Source organism: Heliangelus exortis, chromosome 3, assembly GCF_036169615.1.
Source record: "Heliangelus exortis chromosome 3, bHelExo1.hap1, whole genome shotgun sequence".
In the NCBI taxonomy this organism is placed as follows: Eukaryota; Metazoa; Chordata; class Aves; order Apodiformes; family Trochilidae; genus Heliangelus; species Heliangelus exortis.
The window spans coordinates 84705549-84723129 of record NC_092424.1 but is presented as its reverse complement, the minus strand read 5'-3'; the positions used below and the strand labels follow the sequence as shown (position 1 = coordinate 84723129).

Genomic DNA, 17581 nt, shown 5'->3' with positions numbered 1-17581 from the left:
CATCTGTTTAGAGAGGGGGAGATAGTGGACAGGGAGACCCAGTGTTTTTCTCTACAGTACCTTAAAAGACAGTGGTAGCCCAAAAAGGGAAAATGTTCCTGTATGCACCTAATTCTAGGAGCAGTTCAAAATGTCAAAGGATACTGAAATGTGACCTTTGTTGTGAAGCATAGTTCTATTTTTTCACAGCAGAGTTCAGGGAGGAAATGTCATCTGGGATTGTTTTATAAGATCTGCCAAAGTTGATTACATGTGATGTGGTTCAATGTAATTACCTCCAGTACATGTAATTTAAAATACTTTGAAATTAGTTTTAATAGTTTCTAAGTGGTAATCAGCAGGTAATCAGCACCTTTTTCTGCCAAAAGTTTGGAATTAATTTGGGATGGATTTTAAACGCCTGTGTCCATTTACTGTTAGTGTCTGTAAATGGATGTTTTTGACAGTCTGCTCTCCCTTTCAGATCTAACACAGATACCACAATGGAAGTCACTGTACCTGATACCATCACATCCTGGGTAGCCAGTGCTTTTGTGATGTCTGAGAACAGTGGGCTTGGAGTGACAACTGCTCCAGTGGAGGTAATGTGGCACTAGACACTTCTCCTTTAAGTGCTGGTAACTGGGTGTTATTACTGGAAGTTGTATTTTAGCTGGAGCAGCATTTGTCTCCCCCTACTAATAGAGTGATATAGAGGCTGTGTGTGTTCAAACTATAAAGGAAACATAAACACTGAAAACACATGTGGTAGAGGATCTGCCTCCCCTTCCTGCTCATCTGACTACCGCAGGCATTGCACAGACACGTGTGTGCCTCTTTCTGCTAGAGCAGTAGTTTTGTTAGAGCACTTTTGGAATGTGCTCACTTCAGAATCTTCATATGTAGAAAGGGGAATGACTGCCTGAGGATGTCATATTTCCAGGTTTTCTTGCCTCTGCTAAGAGGGCTTTGCATGAGAGCTTGCAGGGAGTTTTGCACAGCCTAGCTGGGAAGAGGTGGCTGGGAGGCACAGTGGCTCTGCTGGAAAGATCATGCCATTGTGTTGCTCCTCTCAACACTTAACCCCAGGAGGGAGGATGGGAGAATTGCTTAAAGGCTAAATTCTAGCCTTGCTTTCTTTTATCTGTCAAAACCTGTCTTGTACTAAACAACAGGTGCTACTTTTTGGTAACTTAGTTTGAGGAGCAGAGTGAATGCAGAGCCAGCAGTGGGATGAGATGCTACTTGCTGCCAGGTTACTACCTCCTGAGGCTCTTTCCATGCTTCCAAGTACTCGAGTACTCTAAAGATTTAAGCCAAATTCAGGACTCCTGAGGTCAGATCTCTAGGTTGAGATTCCCAGCATACAAGTGTAGTTGTACCAGGCTCATTCTGTATTGATGGAAGCAGCTACTTTGAGAGAGTTATTTAGCCTGTTTAAAATAGAAATTACTTTTTGAAGTGTTATTTAGATAGAATTTTACATACATTGAATAATCCTCTGAAGGTAGTTATCTCCTTCCAATCATTATGTAATGATCCTGGAGAAAGTATGTTCCTAACTGAGAAAATTCCACTCTAGTGCCTAAGGTTGAAAAAGGTTGAAACTCTGCAGTAGTGGGTCACAGATTTCCAACCTGATGCCTGGACTAGTTCAAGTGTGGCTTGGAGACAACCATTTATCCACTGAAGTTCCCATGCCTTCCAGTTCCTGGGTAGGGGCAGCTTTTGGAATCCAAACCAAGATCTAGGTCCAAATTTCATAGTTGGCTGCTACTACCAGACAGAGAAAATGTGCTTTGAACATCCTGATCATGACTCCAACACAGAATTTGGAGCCTGATCTGGATTTTGCAGCTAAGGCTCCTATGAGACTGGAATCATGATTCTCATTTCTTTCACTTGGCTTGGCAGAGAGAGGCAGAAAGAGGAATAGTTTTTCTGATTCAAACTGTATGAGAATATATACTTGGCCTCTCATCCTCAAATTTGAGAAGGCCGCAAGTAGAGCAGATGTTGAGATTTTTCTTTAACTGTAATCAGCTACATGCACTGTTCAGTACGTCAGCCTTGTTGGGATGTTTAGATTGTGCTTAGAGTTCCATGTGGCTGAAAGATGTTAATCAGTACCATATAGAAAGGCAAATAAAAGAAATGCATGAAAACTGTAACAGGGAAATAAATAAGTGACATCTGTGTGCTTAATGTCATTTGCTCCTTTGCATCTTGTTTTTATTAGACTTCTACTACACATTATCTGTGATTTTACCCTATTGTTTTTTATTGGAAAATACCAGGATATTCATAAGTGTGATATTAAACTTGTATCACAAGAGTTTTGGAGAAACGTAAAACAAAAAAGGCAAAGAAAATAGGTGCCTAGAGAAAATGTTGGCTAAGAACTAATGATAATTTTCCATCAAAACTTCTCTATTATCGAATACATAAAGAATTTTTTTACACTGAAAGCTTTAGCAAATGACATTTCAAAGTTTTTTAAAGCCCCCATTGAAATATTTGCCAGCTTGAAAGAAATCTTGAGGGGTTTTTGAATCTGAAACTCAAAGCACTTGGAAGAATTTTTAAATGAAAAACAAATTAAAACCATTTTTAGTTGACATTTCAATAATGAAGGATATCATGCTTCAGTCATCCTTATTGTACAGATGTTCACAGGCAGGAAAATTCTGATTCCACTCAGCTTGATGAGAGCTTGCCACTGTCTTCTTAGAGCCAAAATTTCATCCCAAACCCTCTGTTTACAGATAAAAGAAACTGCTTGCTCTTATATTACTGGGTTTTTTTCTTTTAATTAAAAAAGTATGTATTTTTTAGAAATATAACTAAAGAACTTATGCTGAGATTAGTCTTAAAAAATAATACCTCATTCTAAGGTGCTGATGAATTACAGAATTTGGGAGAGTTACTTTCTATTTCAACATACATTTCAGTATTGACATGAAGACAGGGCAAGTGACAGATTCTTAATCAACCATTACTTACACTCTCAAACCAGTTTGCAGCTGCCTTAATTTGGTGTTAGGACAGAACACAGCTTCCAGACTTGCCAAATGAGAGACTCTTAGTCCCACTCCAGGTGCCTCTGTTGGAGCTTGCTGGGTCAGAGTTATGGGCAGCTCTCATCTGAGTGGCCACCATGGAGTTCCCACAAAGATGCCAAAGCATCTTTGGCTTCTGCTTCACCTCTGTGTTAATACATTTTGTTGACTGTTGAGTATAAGTAAGCATACTCTGATATCTGAACTTAAAAAGTCATCAGAAGACAAGCTATGTAGTAATTTTCTCACTGGTATCTGATTGTAGAGGTTCACTGCTGATTTTGTCTTGCAGCTGGAGGCTTTCCAACCTTTCTTCATTTTCCTGAACCTTCCGTACTCTGTAATCAGAGGAGAGCAGTTCATTTTGGAAGTGAACATCTTTAATTATTTGAAAGAAGATGCTGAGGTAAAGTAACAGTCTCTGCTTGAATGTTACTAGACACTGCAGTGTCTCATCACTGGTGGAGACCACATATTTCTATTGTAAGAACTTTCTTTAGTGGACCAAAAAGCTATTTCTCTATGCACAAATAAGGTGGCAGCTTATGAAAGTGGTTTATCAAAATCAACACTTTTTGTTACAAATGCTACTGTCTTTACAGGTTACTGTGATCTTGGATATGAATGATGCTTTTGAAATTATTCTAACATCCAATGAAATAAATGCTACAGGAAACCAACAGTCTATATCTGTACCAAGTGAGGATGGGGTAACTGTTCAATTCCCAATCAAGCCAAAACAGCTGGGGGAGATTCCCATCAAAGTGACAGCAATATCATCACCTGCTGCTGCTGATGCTATCATCCAGAAGATTTTAGTAAAGGTAAACAGTCTGCAGCTTGACTTGTTCCTGAAATTAATTCTTCCCTAAAATAGACAACAGAGTGTGGCAAAACAGCAGAGCAATTTACTTGTCTGCATCTGGCTCTATAAGGTTGGGTTTGGATCAGGTGGCTTTAAGTAAATACTTTAAAACAATTTATCCTTTAAAATTCTTTAGGTGTCTTTCAAGGAATGAACACACAGATCTGTTCTACAGCAGGTAGTGTTCCAGTGTTCCTGAAAGCAAAGTGCAACATGTTTGTGCATCAGTGAACCCCTTGTGCTACAGCTAGCTTAATAGCTCTGGAGAGTGGACCAGATTATGAATAAGCAATGCATACAACTGGCTTCAGATTAAAGCCTATTTTATATGAACATTTCTGTAATTTAGCCTCCACCTTTCTGCTAAACCAGAAACTGGTAAGACTTGCCTAACTTTGGGCATTAAGTCTGGTTGATGTTACACAGTATTTCAGTGGAAGGTGGTAGGCACTTGTACAGATCATCCTAAAATAAAAGCTGAAGATTGCAGAATTAAGAGAATGGTTGAGGCTGGACAGGAATATTCCAACCTTCCTGCTCAGGACAGGATCAACTACAGGAGCATGCTGAGAACTGTCAGGTTTTTAATATCTCCTAGGACATGGACTTCACAGTGTCTTTGAACAGCTTATTCTAGTGTATGAATATCCTCAAAGTTAAAGTATTTTTTAGGATTGAAAGAAAATCCTTTTGTTTGAATTTGTGTGTGTTGCCTCCTGTTCTGCTACTAAGTATCACTGTGAAGAGCCTAGCTCCATCTTCTTTACACCCTCCTTTCAAGTATTTTTGCACATTGGTGAGATCCCCCTGAGTCTTCTCTTCTCCAGGCTGAATACTCTCAGCTCTCTCAGCCTCTCCTTGGACCACTGTCCTATGGGGCTATGAGCTGCCTTCAGGTGGAGCCACTTACTGCTCTTTTTTGCTGAAGTTCAGTTGTAGAGCAGAAGAGAAGAAAAGCTTGTTGGACTAATGTCTAGGCTGAGGAAAGAAACTGATTTATTTTCTCCACTTTGAGGATGATTTTTCTCAAGGGATTTTGCAAGCATGAGGAAATGAAACCTTTATGGTCCTGTACCTAGCTTCAGTTTCAGTTCTCCTTGTATGACAGGCTGTAGGATTGCAGACAGCATGAAAGGTACCACCTCTGGTCTTGGCATGTGCTTGGCTTGGCATCTCTGTATTTTTGGCATGGAGCTCACTGTGGTGCTCTCCTTGACTTTGTGGGTATGTTTTTGTAACTGAAGGTCTCAGGAAGCAAATGGTGGGGGTAGGTCTTTATAAGAAAAACGTTTCTGTATCAGTTTGGATGGCCTGATAGGTCAGGTTCTTGATGTGTTACCAAGCAGCACAAAATACCCAATTGTTTTAGTTCCCTCAGTACAATAAGCACTCCATGTGCTTATTGCCTAAAAGCAACACACTGTTGAAGATTTCAGTAGTCCTGTCTTTATTTTGACAGGCTGAAGGGCTGGAACAGACATATTCTCAGACAGTTCTTTTGGATTTAACTGGGAATAAACCACAAACAGTGACAAAAACTTTGGATTTCACTTTTCCATCAGATGTTGTAAGTGGCAGTGAGAGAGTGCAGGTCACTGCTGTTGGTAAGGATTATATTTTTCTCTTTCCATCTTTATTCTCTGCTGGATAGCTATGGTTTTTTAATTTTATTTTTTAATTCAAATAGCTTCTTGACTGCTGGGATTTTGTTGAACTCAGTATATATATATGTCTATAATCCAGCTGCTGGCATCTTCTGAAGAAGCTGCCAGTAGTAATTAGTTGTAGACTGTCAAACAGGGGAGGGAGGCTGGTGTGTAATAACCTGAGCTACCCTAGCAGGATTTGCAGTACTTTTCTCAGAGTCCTTTCTGGAGGACCCTTTCAAGATTTCACCCAGTATGGCTGTGACTTTATAGTTTTTTAGGGAGCTGCATTATTTTTTATTTAATCGGTATGTTAATACGTTAAGTCATTAAATCAAAATCATTTATCATCATGCATTGGAATAAGCATAGGAAGACTTCATAGATGGGAATGTGTTATTCCTTTCATTTATTTAATTTGTGGCATGGTGTTTACTATCCTTTTTCTGAGTAAGACAGGGAGATGGATTTTAATAGGAAAGGTCCTGCAAATTTTGCTGGTGTCCTATTTTAATTCTGCTTGTCTGCAGAATAACCTACAACCTGACTGATTGTTGTTCCTTGTGGGAACAACAGTGGATACAATAGTGGGGTCAGTGGACATGAAGCCCATCAGAAGATGAATGCATCTTTAATGCAGTTTTCTGCCTGATTGGTGATATTTAGTACAGAAGCTCCAAATATATCATATTTTCTCCCAGTTTAGATTATATTACCCTTTGCGTGTCAGATATTTGCAATAGGCCTTAATTTATTGTCTTTAAAATTTGTCTTTCAGGTGATTTGCTTGGGCCTTCTATCAGTGGTTTGTCATCATTGATTAAGATGCCTTATGGCTGTGGTGAACAGAATATGATCAATTTTGCTCCAAATATTTATGTTCTGCAATACCTGACTAAAACCAGGCAGCTGAGAGAGGATATTAAATCAAAAGCTCTGTCATTCATGAGAAAAGGTCTGTATGCTTAAAAGAAATATGTTAAGATTTTTAAGAACTCTCACTAGTAAAAGATACCTGTGACTCTGCATTTGGTTTTTGAAGTACTGCCCATCAAAAAAAGCCTGTGTCCCTCTTTTCTTCTTTCTGCTGGGCTGACAGAATTACAGAGCAAACATTTATTAATTTTCAGAGGAAAACTATGCTTCAGAAGAAAATTTATACATATGTGAGCAAACACTTTTTAACCTCTTCTTGAGGCACAGAAGTTGAAAATTAGTCAGTGTGTGAGCCATATTGACCCCACATGCCTTCTGCCTTCAGTGACACCATCCTCATCCTACCATGACCTTGTAGAGCTCAAGGATTCTCATTTGCTCTGGTGCCTGGCTTTTGCCCCCACAGCCATTGTGAGAGATGAAGTCAATGCTGGAAATCAAACGCTTGAAAATTTTACTTGGAAAATGGATGTTTGAATTGGGAAACACTCAAGGGCATCCCAAAGTGTACAGAACATAGTTGCAGTAAGCTCCTCTGTGCCTTTTGAATCAGGCAGAGTCTAACTGTGATGTACCATGCTCACCACATCAGTCTCCATGCTGGAAGCCTGGTTCAGAGAGAGGAATGAGACCATCCTCAAGTGAGCTGGACCCTTACTAAGGCACCATGATGACATTTCACATTTTGTTTATTCTATTTAAGTCTTTAATTTATTTCATTTTGGTGTTTGATATATTTTTTTAAAGTTGTTGACATGTCCCTTGGAAAAGGCACAGCTCAAAATAAATTTTCCTTTCATCAAGATTCCAGTTTTATGTCAAAAGCAGTTAGATGATTTTTTACACCCTTTCGATTATATGATTTAGTTGAAAAGTGAGGGGAAAGGGGAAATAGATGTGTTATGTAAACAGCTACTCTGAATTTTGTAAGCAGTTTACCACTATTTGTAGTCTGAGTTTTCCAGTAGCAGATGTAACCAGTGAAAGCCCATGAAAATTATAGGGTTAAATGTCACTATATATGAAACATGGTGTTATTTCACGTATTCCTGGTGTTTTGAATTTACATGTTTTTAACATTGCAGTAGCCAAAGCAGTAAGTATGCAGAAATTCTTGTAACCTTAACAAAGAAAAGAACTATAATCTTAAAAAACAATCTTTTTTTAACTTTAACGGTTGATTTCAGTTTTTGCTGGGATTTTTTCACAGTGTAATCTTAAAAATTATCTTTAATTTGAAATGGGACTTTTATAAACACAGTTTTGAAAGAATTGTGATGAAGTTTAATTTAAAACAGACTTCTAACAGATTTTAATTCACGTCAGAATTCACTAAATATTTAAAAAAGTGAACATTTCTTCAGCAGTTTTTATTTACCTAGAACGAAGGCAAAACAAAACAGAATTTGCTTCTTAAAAATTTTCTTCAGTTGTGTGAATGACAGATCTTGCAATCACCTCTTCAGAAATAAAAAAAAAAATCCTGGCAGGTCTGAAAACGTTGGTCCTAAACCTAAAGCAAGCAAGGTCTTTGAGCAGCTTTTCCAAGCTGTTTGAAATGTGAGACCCTTTAGTCTTTCACATATTTCTGAAGTCCTTTCCATCCTGAGGCACTCTTCTTTTCGCCTCGCTCAGGCTGCATCTCTTGGGTTCCAGCCAGTCCTCAGGGAGCACTCGTGTACATCTTCATAATGGGATCCTTCTTTTCCTTGTCTTTCCACTTGGGTGTGTTGACATTTGAAGTATCATTTTTCACGGCTGGTTGAGTGTCCATTGGAATGAACGTGGTGGTTCACAGCCCCAGGTCTTCTGTTCCAGGAGGCTCTCCGGGCTCTCCCGTGTTAGATACGCTCGTGCTGGAAGACTTTTGCGTGACTGCAATGGGGTTGGCATTGAGAAGAAAGCGAGCAGACCGTAGGAAATAGCTGAGTGATTGCTCTGGCCTCCTTCTGGTTCTGTTCATCTCTCTGATCCCTCCCAATCTTAAACAATTCTGAGATGAATTTGTTCCTGTCTAAAAGCTGCTTAGCAGTGCTTGTTAAGCAGGGTGTCTTAGTTTAGTGCTTTTTACGCTACTTCTGGGGTGGTAATTATCATACTTATTGCTGTATATTGATGGTTCTCCAAAGAAAAAGACCCCAGCTTTCAGGCCTCATGGTCAGTTAGTTCTGAAGAGGCTTAATCTTTTGACAGTGACTTGGTGTGAAATGCCACTTCTTTTTTTTTTTTCCTCCAACTCAAGAGGGCTTGACTCCTCAAGATGATTTACGGAGATGACAGATATGTCTGTATGGGAAAGATTCACCAGTTTCAATCATGTAACTAACCACTGTCTTGCTAAATACAAAATTAAACAAAATAAATAAACCCCTCTCTCTTTAAGTGGGAATTGTACTTTCAAACTCTTTAAAAGTGATGAAAACTAAAAGTAATGTTATAGGGGTAAGAGTTTATATGGAAGATGTAGTGGTGTAAGGTAGCAGCTGAAATTCACATTTTTATCTCTTATTATAGAGACACTTTGTCTAGGATTTCATCTGACACTTTGACCTAGATTGAGAGACTGGGCCATTTGTTTCTCAGTAACTAAGTCTTTGGTTCACTCACTATGTATTCAAGCCAGAACATAAGTAAGTGATGTAACCATTTATCATTGAAAGCAAGAAACATTTTGCAGGGGAATGATTGTAATGCACCTCATGGGGTGTATTTGTAAATTCATTTGTTTGTGTAGGACTTAATGGTGGTTGTCTGAGGATTTTCTTCCTGCCTGGATGGTTTAATAAGGTGTCTTTATCTGTCAGGGATTAGAGTAATAAATATATTCCTTCAGTTATAACAGCCTAAATAGTAAAGCCAAGGAAAAGACAAGGTGGACGCAAAAGAAGAAAAGGTATCTTCCGAAATGCTATAAATAGATATGATTATTGCTCTGGATACACAAATGGCAGTCAAGATGTACAGGAAGGAAAGCTTTAGATACCAGAATCTACAGTGAGTACATGTCATAAGGAACTCTTGATTTCTAACATAGGTTCTGCACTGGAGTCAGCTATTTAGTGAGGATGCTGCTGATGGTCAGGAGCAGCTAGTGAGCCCTTGGGGCCCTCTTGTTATAGATGTTCAGCAGTCAGGAGAAAGATAAACTTGTTCTAGATACTGAAAAATCTCTAGGTATGTTTTAAATGAATTCTTCTTAGAATACCAGGATCTTCAGGTCTTAAAATTTCCCACTATTTTCAGAACAGCCTCTTCCAGCACACTTTTCCTGATAGGCTTTAGAACTGACAAAGGCAAATTCCTCCTGAAAGTGCTTTTGAACAGCATTTCTAGCTTTGCTGTGCCCTTACCCTTCCACATGGAAAATGTTTTTGCTTGTCCTTCCGTTCTGCTGGAAAGACAGAGCATTTCCATAGGCAAACAACACCCAAAATGAAGAGAGCACTGAACTAGAGCTGCTGCTGCTGTGCTCCTCGAACCACCAGGTTATGTGTGAGGGGCTCTGCACTGCACTCCTGTGTTTGGGTGGCAGAGGAGCTTTGAGTCTGCTTTTGTGGATCCTTTGTTTTATTGAAGCCAACTTTTTCATCATCTTCTGAGCGCTTTTGTGTGTTCCTTCATGTTTGGGAGATAGAATATGAGCTCAAGTTCTGCCCTTCTCAGCCTTAAAAAGTGCCTCGCTTCACATCAGCAGAAACTTTGTGCTGGAACCTGCATGAGAGGAATGTCCTCAATACCTGTCTCTGCTTTTCCACTTCAGGCTACCAGAGAGAGCTGCTTTTCCAGAGGAATGATGGCTCTTTTAGTGCCTTTGGAAATGAAGATCCCTCTGGGAGCACATGGTAAGTAATTCTGCCAGATTCACTGTGGAATTTGAGTATTTTAGGTATTTTTCCCCGCGACTAAATTTTTTTGTGAGGCTGGTAAAAATTTCCAGCTGTATTCACCTTCTCTCTGGTTTTCATTAGGTGTTAAGGCCAGCTCTAAGGTCATTGTGCTGGACAACATGCTATCATTGCCATTACCAGGGCAAGGTTTCCTAATTTTGCAAAAGACGAATAATGAATTATTTAAGCCAGAGGACTAGCTTGGTCTGAAAGTTTTTCTGTTGTTTTTCTCAAAGAAAAGAAGAACAGTAATTCAATGACTTATTCTTGAAGTTGACTGAAACCATTTAGGGCTCTGTCATCACCACTGCTTCAAGCAGATTTTCAGTTCTGTCAATACTGGAGGCCAAAGACTGCCTGAGGCCTTACCTAGGGGGTGAACAGAAATGGTAGTAAAAATCTATCCTACATACGTCTTTTATACTTGCTCTTTTTGAAACAGTAAATACAAATGAAAAAGCCTTTTCACCCTGAGAAGCATGACAAGAGGGCACGGTCTTAAGTTGTGCCAGGGGAAGTTTAGGTTGGACATTAGAAAGAATTTCTTTACAGAGAGGGTGATCAAGCATTGGAATGGGCTGCCCAGGGAAGTGGTGGACTCTGTCCCTGGAGATATTTAAAAAGAGACTGGATGTGGCACTCAGTGCCATGGTCTGGTAACTGCAGTGGTAGTGGATCAAGGGTTGGACTTGACGATCTCTGAGGTCCCTTCCAACCCAGCCAGTTCTATGATTCTATGATTCTATGGTGACCATAGTAGTGGAAACTATAAAGGTATCAGTGACAAGGTCCAGCATTTTATTCAGCTAAGCCAGGTTCAGTTTGTTTCAATATATGTATGTTTTTCAGTACACTTTGCTGATTTTAACCATCCCAGTTTCTGTGTCACTGACTGAGTCACTCCTTCTGGCGTCGAGCAGCATCTTTTATTGACATCAGCAGGACTTGCCTTAAACAGTATTGATGGACTGGAAAGTGAAGATAATTTCTCAGTACTGGAAACTCTGGTACTTTAATAGTGTGGTGACAGGTTCCATGAATGTAGTTATGGCAAAGAAGGGAATCAAAGCAGAATTTGGGACTATTAGTGAATACCAAACCAAAGCACATTTCAATGACATCAGTATAGGAAAAATTGTAATAATTATCATCACACTCGTAACTGCATTACTTTGTAAACTGTGATTTTTGCCACTTTAGCCTAGCAGCAAAAGGCAGGAGAGCAACATTTGAATAAAGATACACATGTGGTAGCAGACTCTGAGTCTGTACTTTATTTATTTTTGAAACACAGCAGCTGCCAGAGGGATAATATTTAAGATTAAACATAGTCTACTTGCTTGTCTGGGTCAGGTGTGTATTCTCCTCTGTGCTTGGGAGGTCTGTGTAGAACACCTTATGCATGACAGTATTCTTGCACCATCTTAAACAGAAGAAGATGCAATACTTTGCTAATTTTTTTTGGTTTTTATTAACCTTTCCCCCAAGGTTATCAGCTTTTGTTTTAAGATGTTTCCTGCAAGCTCGTCCATTCATAGATATTGACCAAGATGTACTCATGGATACAGCTAAATGGATTGTTCAGCACCAGAAATTAAATGGAGAATTCCATGAGCCTGGGAAAGTGTTACACAGTGATCTTCAAGGAGGCACCAATAATCCAGTTGCTCTCACAGCTTACATCGTATCATCCCTTCTAGGGTTCACAGATAAAGAGGTATTGAAATTCATAAATAGAATTCATAGTTATTTCAGGACTTAATAAATTATCATTCTTCCTGGCAAACACTTAGTAGTTTAATGGGGACATCTGAACGGAGACAAAATTTAAAGTGATTTTGTTAAACTTTTCTGTACTTATCTGTCCAAGACAATATGTTGTGTTGCTAGGGCCTCCAATTTTATGTACTTTTGCAAAATCTAAAGGCAGTTGCTTTTAGCAAGAATACTGTCATGGCTGTAGTCCAAGAAATTGTGAGGGAATTTATAGGGGGAACTATCTTTAGAGATGTTAAGTCATTCCAATTGATTTCATTGAGATTACTCATATTCATAAAAGACAATGCCAGATCAAAAAGACTTTCCTTTGAGGTTTGTGCCTGTGACTCTGAAAGAGATTTTCAGTATTTTTTGGTTGTTGTTTGGTGATTGTAATGTTTCTGTTTCTGTACAAATGTTTCTTTTAAATAATAATATTTCAAGAGACGTTTTATTCACTTTACAGTCTTCAATATGATCTTTATTTCCAGCATGCTTATGTTATCAAGAGTGCTACAAACTTTCTAGAAGATAAATTAGAAGAAGGCATTTCAGATAATTACACTTTGGCACTTGTGACCTATGCATTGTCCTGGGCAAAAAGTACAAAAGCAAAGGAAGCACTGAATATACTGAACCAGAGGGCAGAACACCAAGGTATTGCACAGCTATCTTGAACAGTTATATAGATGGATTTTTGTCAAATTTTAAAATACCTACCATATATCTACAGCTACATATGTAATTAGAGATGAAAGAATATTTCTTCTGGATCCAGGATTTGTTTTGAGTATGATATGGAGAATTATCTAAGAACTTTCAAGACAGCCTAAAAGAAAAGTGTCCATAAATGAATGACAATTCACAACCAAGCTAGACCTTTCAATCTGAATTACCATGTTCCTGATAGGAATACCATGGTGCTCTTGAAGAACTTTCCTTGTCAGTTTTCCTGTGTTATTATGTGCACTTGTGAGATCAGCCTGGTTAAAGAGAGATGGATGAAATTAGCTCTTCAAAAGTGGTTTGGATAGATCAGGTGGGTCTAGGGGTAGGTATTTAAGATCAGTATTGGACTGAAGAGTTGAAGGACTGGACTTTCTGTAAGATAGTACTGAAGTCTGCTGCATTTTCAGTAGGGATCTTTCAAACAGTCACTTTGGGGAAGGGAGGAAATCACTTTTTTGGAAGGCTTTATTTAAGAATGAGCTTAGTGAGCAATCTTGGTGCCTGAGGAGCCTTTTCTAGTCCTGAAGAGAAAGGAGCATCAGAGTCACAAGGTGATCTTTTCACAAGAGCTCCTTTACCTGAGCACTTCAAGATTGACAACAGAAGAATCAATGTAAAGTTTGCTGAAGTTAATGGGACTATTTGGACTCCAGTTTTTTTTCTGTATTTTGATTCAGCCACTGCTGAGGAAGTGTTTCACAGTCCCTTACAGGACATGTGTCTAAATATTAACACAATTTTGAAGAACCTTGCTAGATCCCATGTGTAAACATTAGTTAAGAGGTTTCCTTTAAGCCTTTCCCAGAAGTCCAAAGATTTCTGTGGATCTGAAGTTATTATTTGTTCCTTTTGTAGGAGAATTTCGATTTTGGGTAACACCTGCTTCTGAAATTTCTGATTCATGGCAGCCACGGTCCATGGATATTGAGCTTGCTGCGTATGCTCTGCTCTCACACTTTCATCAGGACAGATTAGCAGAGGGGATCCCTGTTATGAAATGGTTAAGTCATCAAAGAAATCATCTTGGAGGATTTTCATCTACTCAGGTAATATCTTGTCTCAAGGATCTTTCTTATGCTTTCTAAATGAGCACTTGTATGTAACAAAAAAAATAAAAGAAAAAAGGGACCTTTTGTTTTTTTGCATAATTCTTAAATTTTGTTTTTCTGTAATAGCCTTGTTTACATGCAAGCTTGAATTCTTTGTGATATTGGCATCTTAAACCTGGACTTTAAGTTTTAGTAATTTGGCAAGTATAATCAAGAGTAGAATTCGAGGCTCACCTTGATTATATACAATATTAATGACAAAAGATCTTAAAGTAAGAAGTGATGCCTGTGGAAAAAAAAATTAATCAGATTTTCCAAGCAAGTACAATAAATACTTGTGCTTACTTTCTTTCCTGTGAGAGAAACCTCTTTCTGTTCTTTCCATATGTGGGTCTTCAAACTCCTGAAAGAAAGGGGAGTAGGCTTTAGAGAAATAGTCTAACCTAGTGCCTCTGTTGGCAGTTGATCTTAATAATGTACTTTGTCCTCATTATTACATAGATTTTTGATGGGCCATGAAATTTGGAAGATCTTCATTGTCTCCAGGAGGTTTCCATGTTATTGAAACCATATCTTGTAAGCTGTGCTGGCATCCAGAAAATTTATATAGTAATTTGGATCGCATTAGTTTAAACTAGCTTAAATTAACTACAAATGCTGGTCACAAGAAAAATGTCACATTCCATCATACTGCTTGGTACCAGGCTGTACTGGCTATCTGTTATTTTCAAATGTTTGTTGGTATTAATCTGAGAGAAATTAGTTCTACTAATAAAATGCAATTTAAGAACCAGACGTGTTCCCCTGAGGTTCTAGTGTTTTCCTAATGTGTTAATTCTTGCTTATTTTTTGAAAAGGCTGATTGAAGCACTGAATGAGTTGAAAAAGCTTTTCTCTACTCTCCAGAAACTATTTTTGCTTGAAAGTTTGAAGGTCCAGCAGTTTACCATTTACCCCTGTGGGTGAAGAAATTAATTTAATCCTTTTGTTCTTCCATAGTCTAAACTATTTTGATTTGCAAAATTACCCAGTGTCCCTCTACACACCTTTTTCTAATTTGTAGAAATGACCCCATACTTTTTGTTAACTTCTACTCTTGCTTAAAAAAAATGTTCTGAGGATTTTCTTCCATCAGTTTATTATAATAGAAACATAACATATTGTTAAACCATAAGAGAGAAAGTAATCAGTTGCGTGTGTTACATTTTGTAAGTCTGGGTATGATAACTCATTGCAATTTGTATATGTGGTATAGAGCAGGATGAATTTGCAATTGGGATATTTTGCTTTATAATGCTTTTAATGTTTAGGATTACAATCTGTATATTTTATATGTACAGGAGTGTGATTCACACAACTAAAAAAATAGCATACTTATGGATGTAGATTTAAATGGTAGGGAAGATTAGCAAATTCTGCTAAGCCTTTATTGCTGGGCAAGAGGGGGCTTTGAGTCTGTCTTGAGACAGTATTCCATAACCTTTCAGATACTCTATGGAATACAGCATTGTCATATTGAGCTGTGCACCTCATAGTTCAGTTGTGAAAGTTTCCTGGTGAAAAGCTTTGGTTATGCTTTCTGCTGTAAAGCATGCCAAGGGAAATGCTTATTTGCTCTGTAGGTGGCTGTTTGCCCTCTTGTTTTTCACATGTTTGAGAGTTATTTGAGCCTCGGAGTAGAGGATGTCCCTGCTTAACCTCAGGAAGGTTAGACTAGATGACCTTTAGAGATGACCTTTCCAACCCAAATCATCCTATGATTCTGATTCTGTGTGAAAGAGTTCAGAATTAATCTTCAGCAATAGAAGATAATATTTCTCAACATAGAATCATAGAATGGTTTGGGTTGGAAGGGACCTTAATCATCTAGTTACAACCACCCTGCTATGGGCAGTTTCCAGTACACCAGGTTGCTCAAAGCCCTCTCCAACCTGGCCTTGAGCACTTCTAGGAAAGGGACATCCACAGCTTCCTTGGGAAACCTGTTCCAGTGTCTCGGAACCCTCACACTAAAGAATTTCTTCTTAATGTCTAATCTTGAACTCTGTCTGAATTTAGAGCAGGAAACGTAACTGTAAGGACTTGGAAAAGGTGCTTCAAAGTATTCCTTGATCTCCACGACTTAGATAAGAGCAGGTGTATTTCTGCTTCCAGATGATTAGTATTAGATTCTCCAATAAAATTTTATAGGTCCTTCAGCCTGTAAGATAAATCGGATACAGAGACATGTAAGGTTACTGTAGTTTCATTGACTTCAATGGGAAAGAAGTTTTATAAACTTGAGCTTCCAAGCTGTAGGTCTTAATCAGAAACTGACATATGAGTAGTCTGAGTAAGGCCAGAATTCAAATACTAGTGAAAAAAAAATAATTCAAATACTTTGTGACTGTCTTCTGCAGAGGACTAATCAAGTTTGACACCTATGTTTTTTGCTTGGGTGATCAAGGTACGCTGAATAACTCCTGTACAGGAGAGGATATTTAATGCACAGTCACTAAATAAACCTAGAAAGCAGCAATATGGTTGCTTTCCACATTGACTTGCTCTTCACTGTCTATGTGGTTTGTAATTTTGACACTTGTGTCTATCTGGCTTGTCAGGTCTTCCATATAGCTTGCACAGGAGGAAAATTTCCTTAGCTGGCTTCCACTGCACTCTCCATTGCATGTCACAGTAGCTAACTTCTTGTCCTGTGTTGCCATCTCTCTTCTGTTCTGGGATCCTTCATTCCAGTGGATCCCAGCAGAGATGTGGAGTTGGCTGGATGAAGACTCAAGCACCACCAACAAATGGACCAGTGCAGGGACTGTCAACTTCCCAGGGCATGGATTACAAATAGATAATTCACTGTGCAGGTTTCTTCCTTAATACAGAAGGATTTCTTTTTCTCAACAGGACACAGTGGTGGCTCTGCAAGCCCTGAGTTTATTTGCAACTCTCACTACTGCAGGCAAAACAGAAATGGATGTAACAGTGACAGCCCCTTCGTTGGAAACGCCAGAAACATTTTCAATTGATACTCAGAACCGTTTTCTGCTTCAAAGCAAGGAGGTACTGTAGAAACCAAAGAATACCTCTGTAAAGTCTGCTGACTGAAAGTACTTTGAAAATAACTGTTTTACTCCCCTATCTTTCAGATTGTCCCTGCACAACCAATGACAATCACAGTGTCAGCAAAGGGAACAGGATTTGCTGTCTTTCAGGTATGCAGTTATCCTACTAAATGTATGTTCTGTGTAAGAAATGGTATATTTTAGAAGCTTTATAAAACATGTTAATAAGAACAATCTTCTGAAATGGCTCAAGTACCAAAGCATTTTATTAGTAGATAAATGCTGTGAACTGGCTATTGTGTGAAGGGACATACTCATGGTGACTTTTTGTGTTCCCTGGCTTGGCCTTTCAAACACTGCTGGATGATTGACAATTTTATGTCACTACCATGGGCCAGAGCCATATCAAAAGAGCCCTGTCCTAGAGTCCTTTGTCTTGCAGTGGTACATTGAGAGGCACAAAGGTCAAAGGAAAAAAAATGCATGTGGACCAGCCAGAAATACCTCATCAGCAGCCTGTGGTAAGGCACAGATCATTACAGAACAAGATTACACTGCTAGGTCTTATTTTCCTTTTGTTGAAGTAGAATACAAGAATAGTGAAAAAACTAGATATAAAG

General features: G+C 38.6%; 1 protein-coding gene across 1 annotated transcript in view; it reads left to right on the top strand.

Moving 5' to 3' along the window:
* Positions 1-17581, top strand: part of CD109 (CD109 molecule) — a 78467-nt gene that overhangs the window by 46127 nt on the left and 14759 nt on the right. The window contains exons 19-29 of the mRNA XM_071741545.1: positions 464-581; positions 3331-3444; positions 3641-3862; positions 5363-5507; positions 6328-6504; positions 10246-10327; positions 11861-12089; positions 12622-12787; positions 13715-13905; positions 16804-16959; positions 17046-17111. Coding sequence (XP_071597646.1) covers positions 464-581; positions 3331-3444; positions 3641-3862; positions 5363-5507; positions 6328-6504; positions 10246-10327; positions 11861-12089; positions 12622-12787; positions 13715-13905; positions 16804-16959; positions 17046-17111 — 1666 coding nt within the window. The remainder of the gene's footprint in view (positions 1-463; positions 582-3330; positions 3445-3640; positions 3863-5362; positions 5508-6327; positions 6505-10245; positions 10328-11860; positions 12090-12621; positions 12788-13714; positions 13906-16803; positions 16960-17045; positions 17112-17581) is intronic.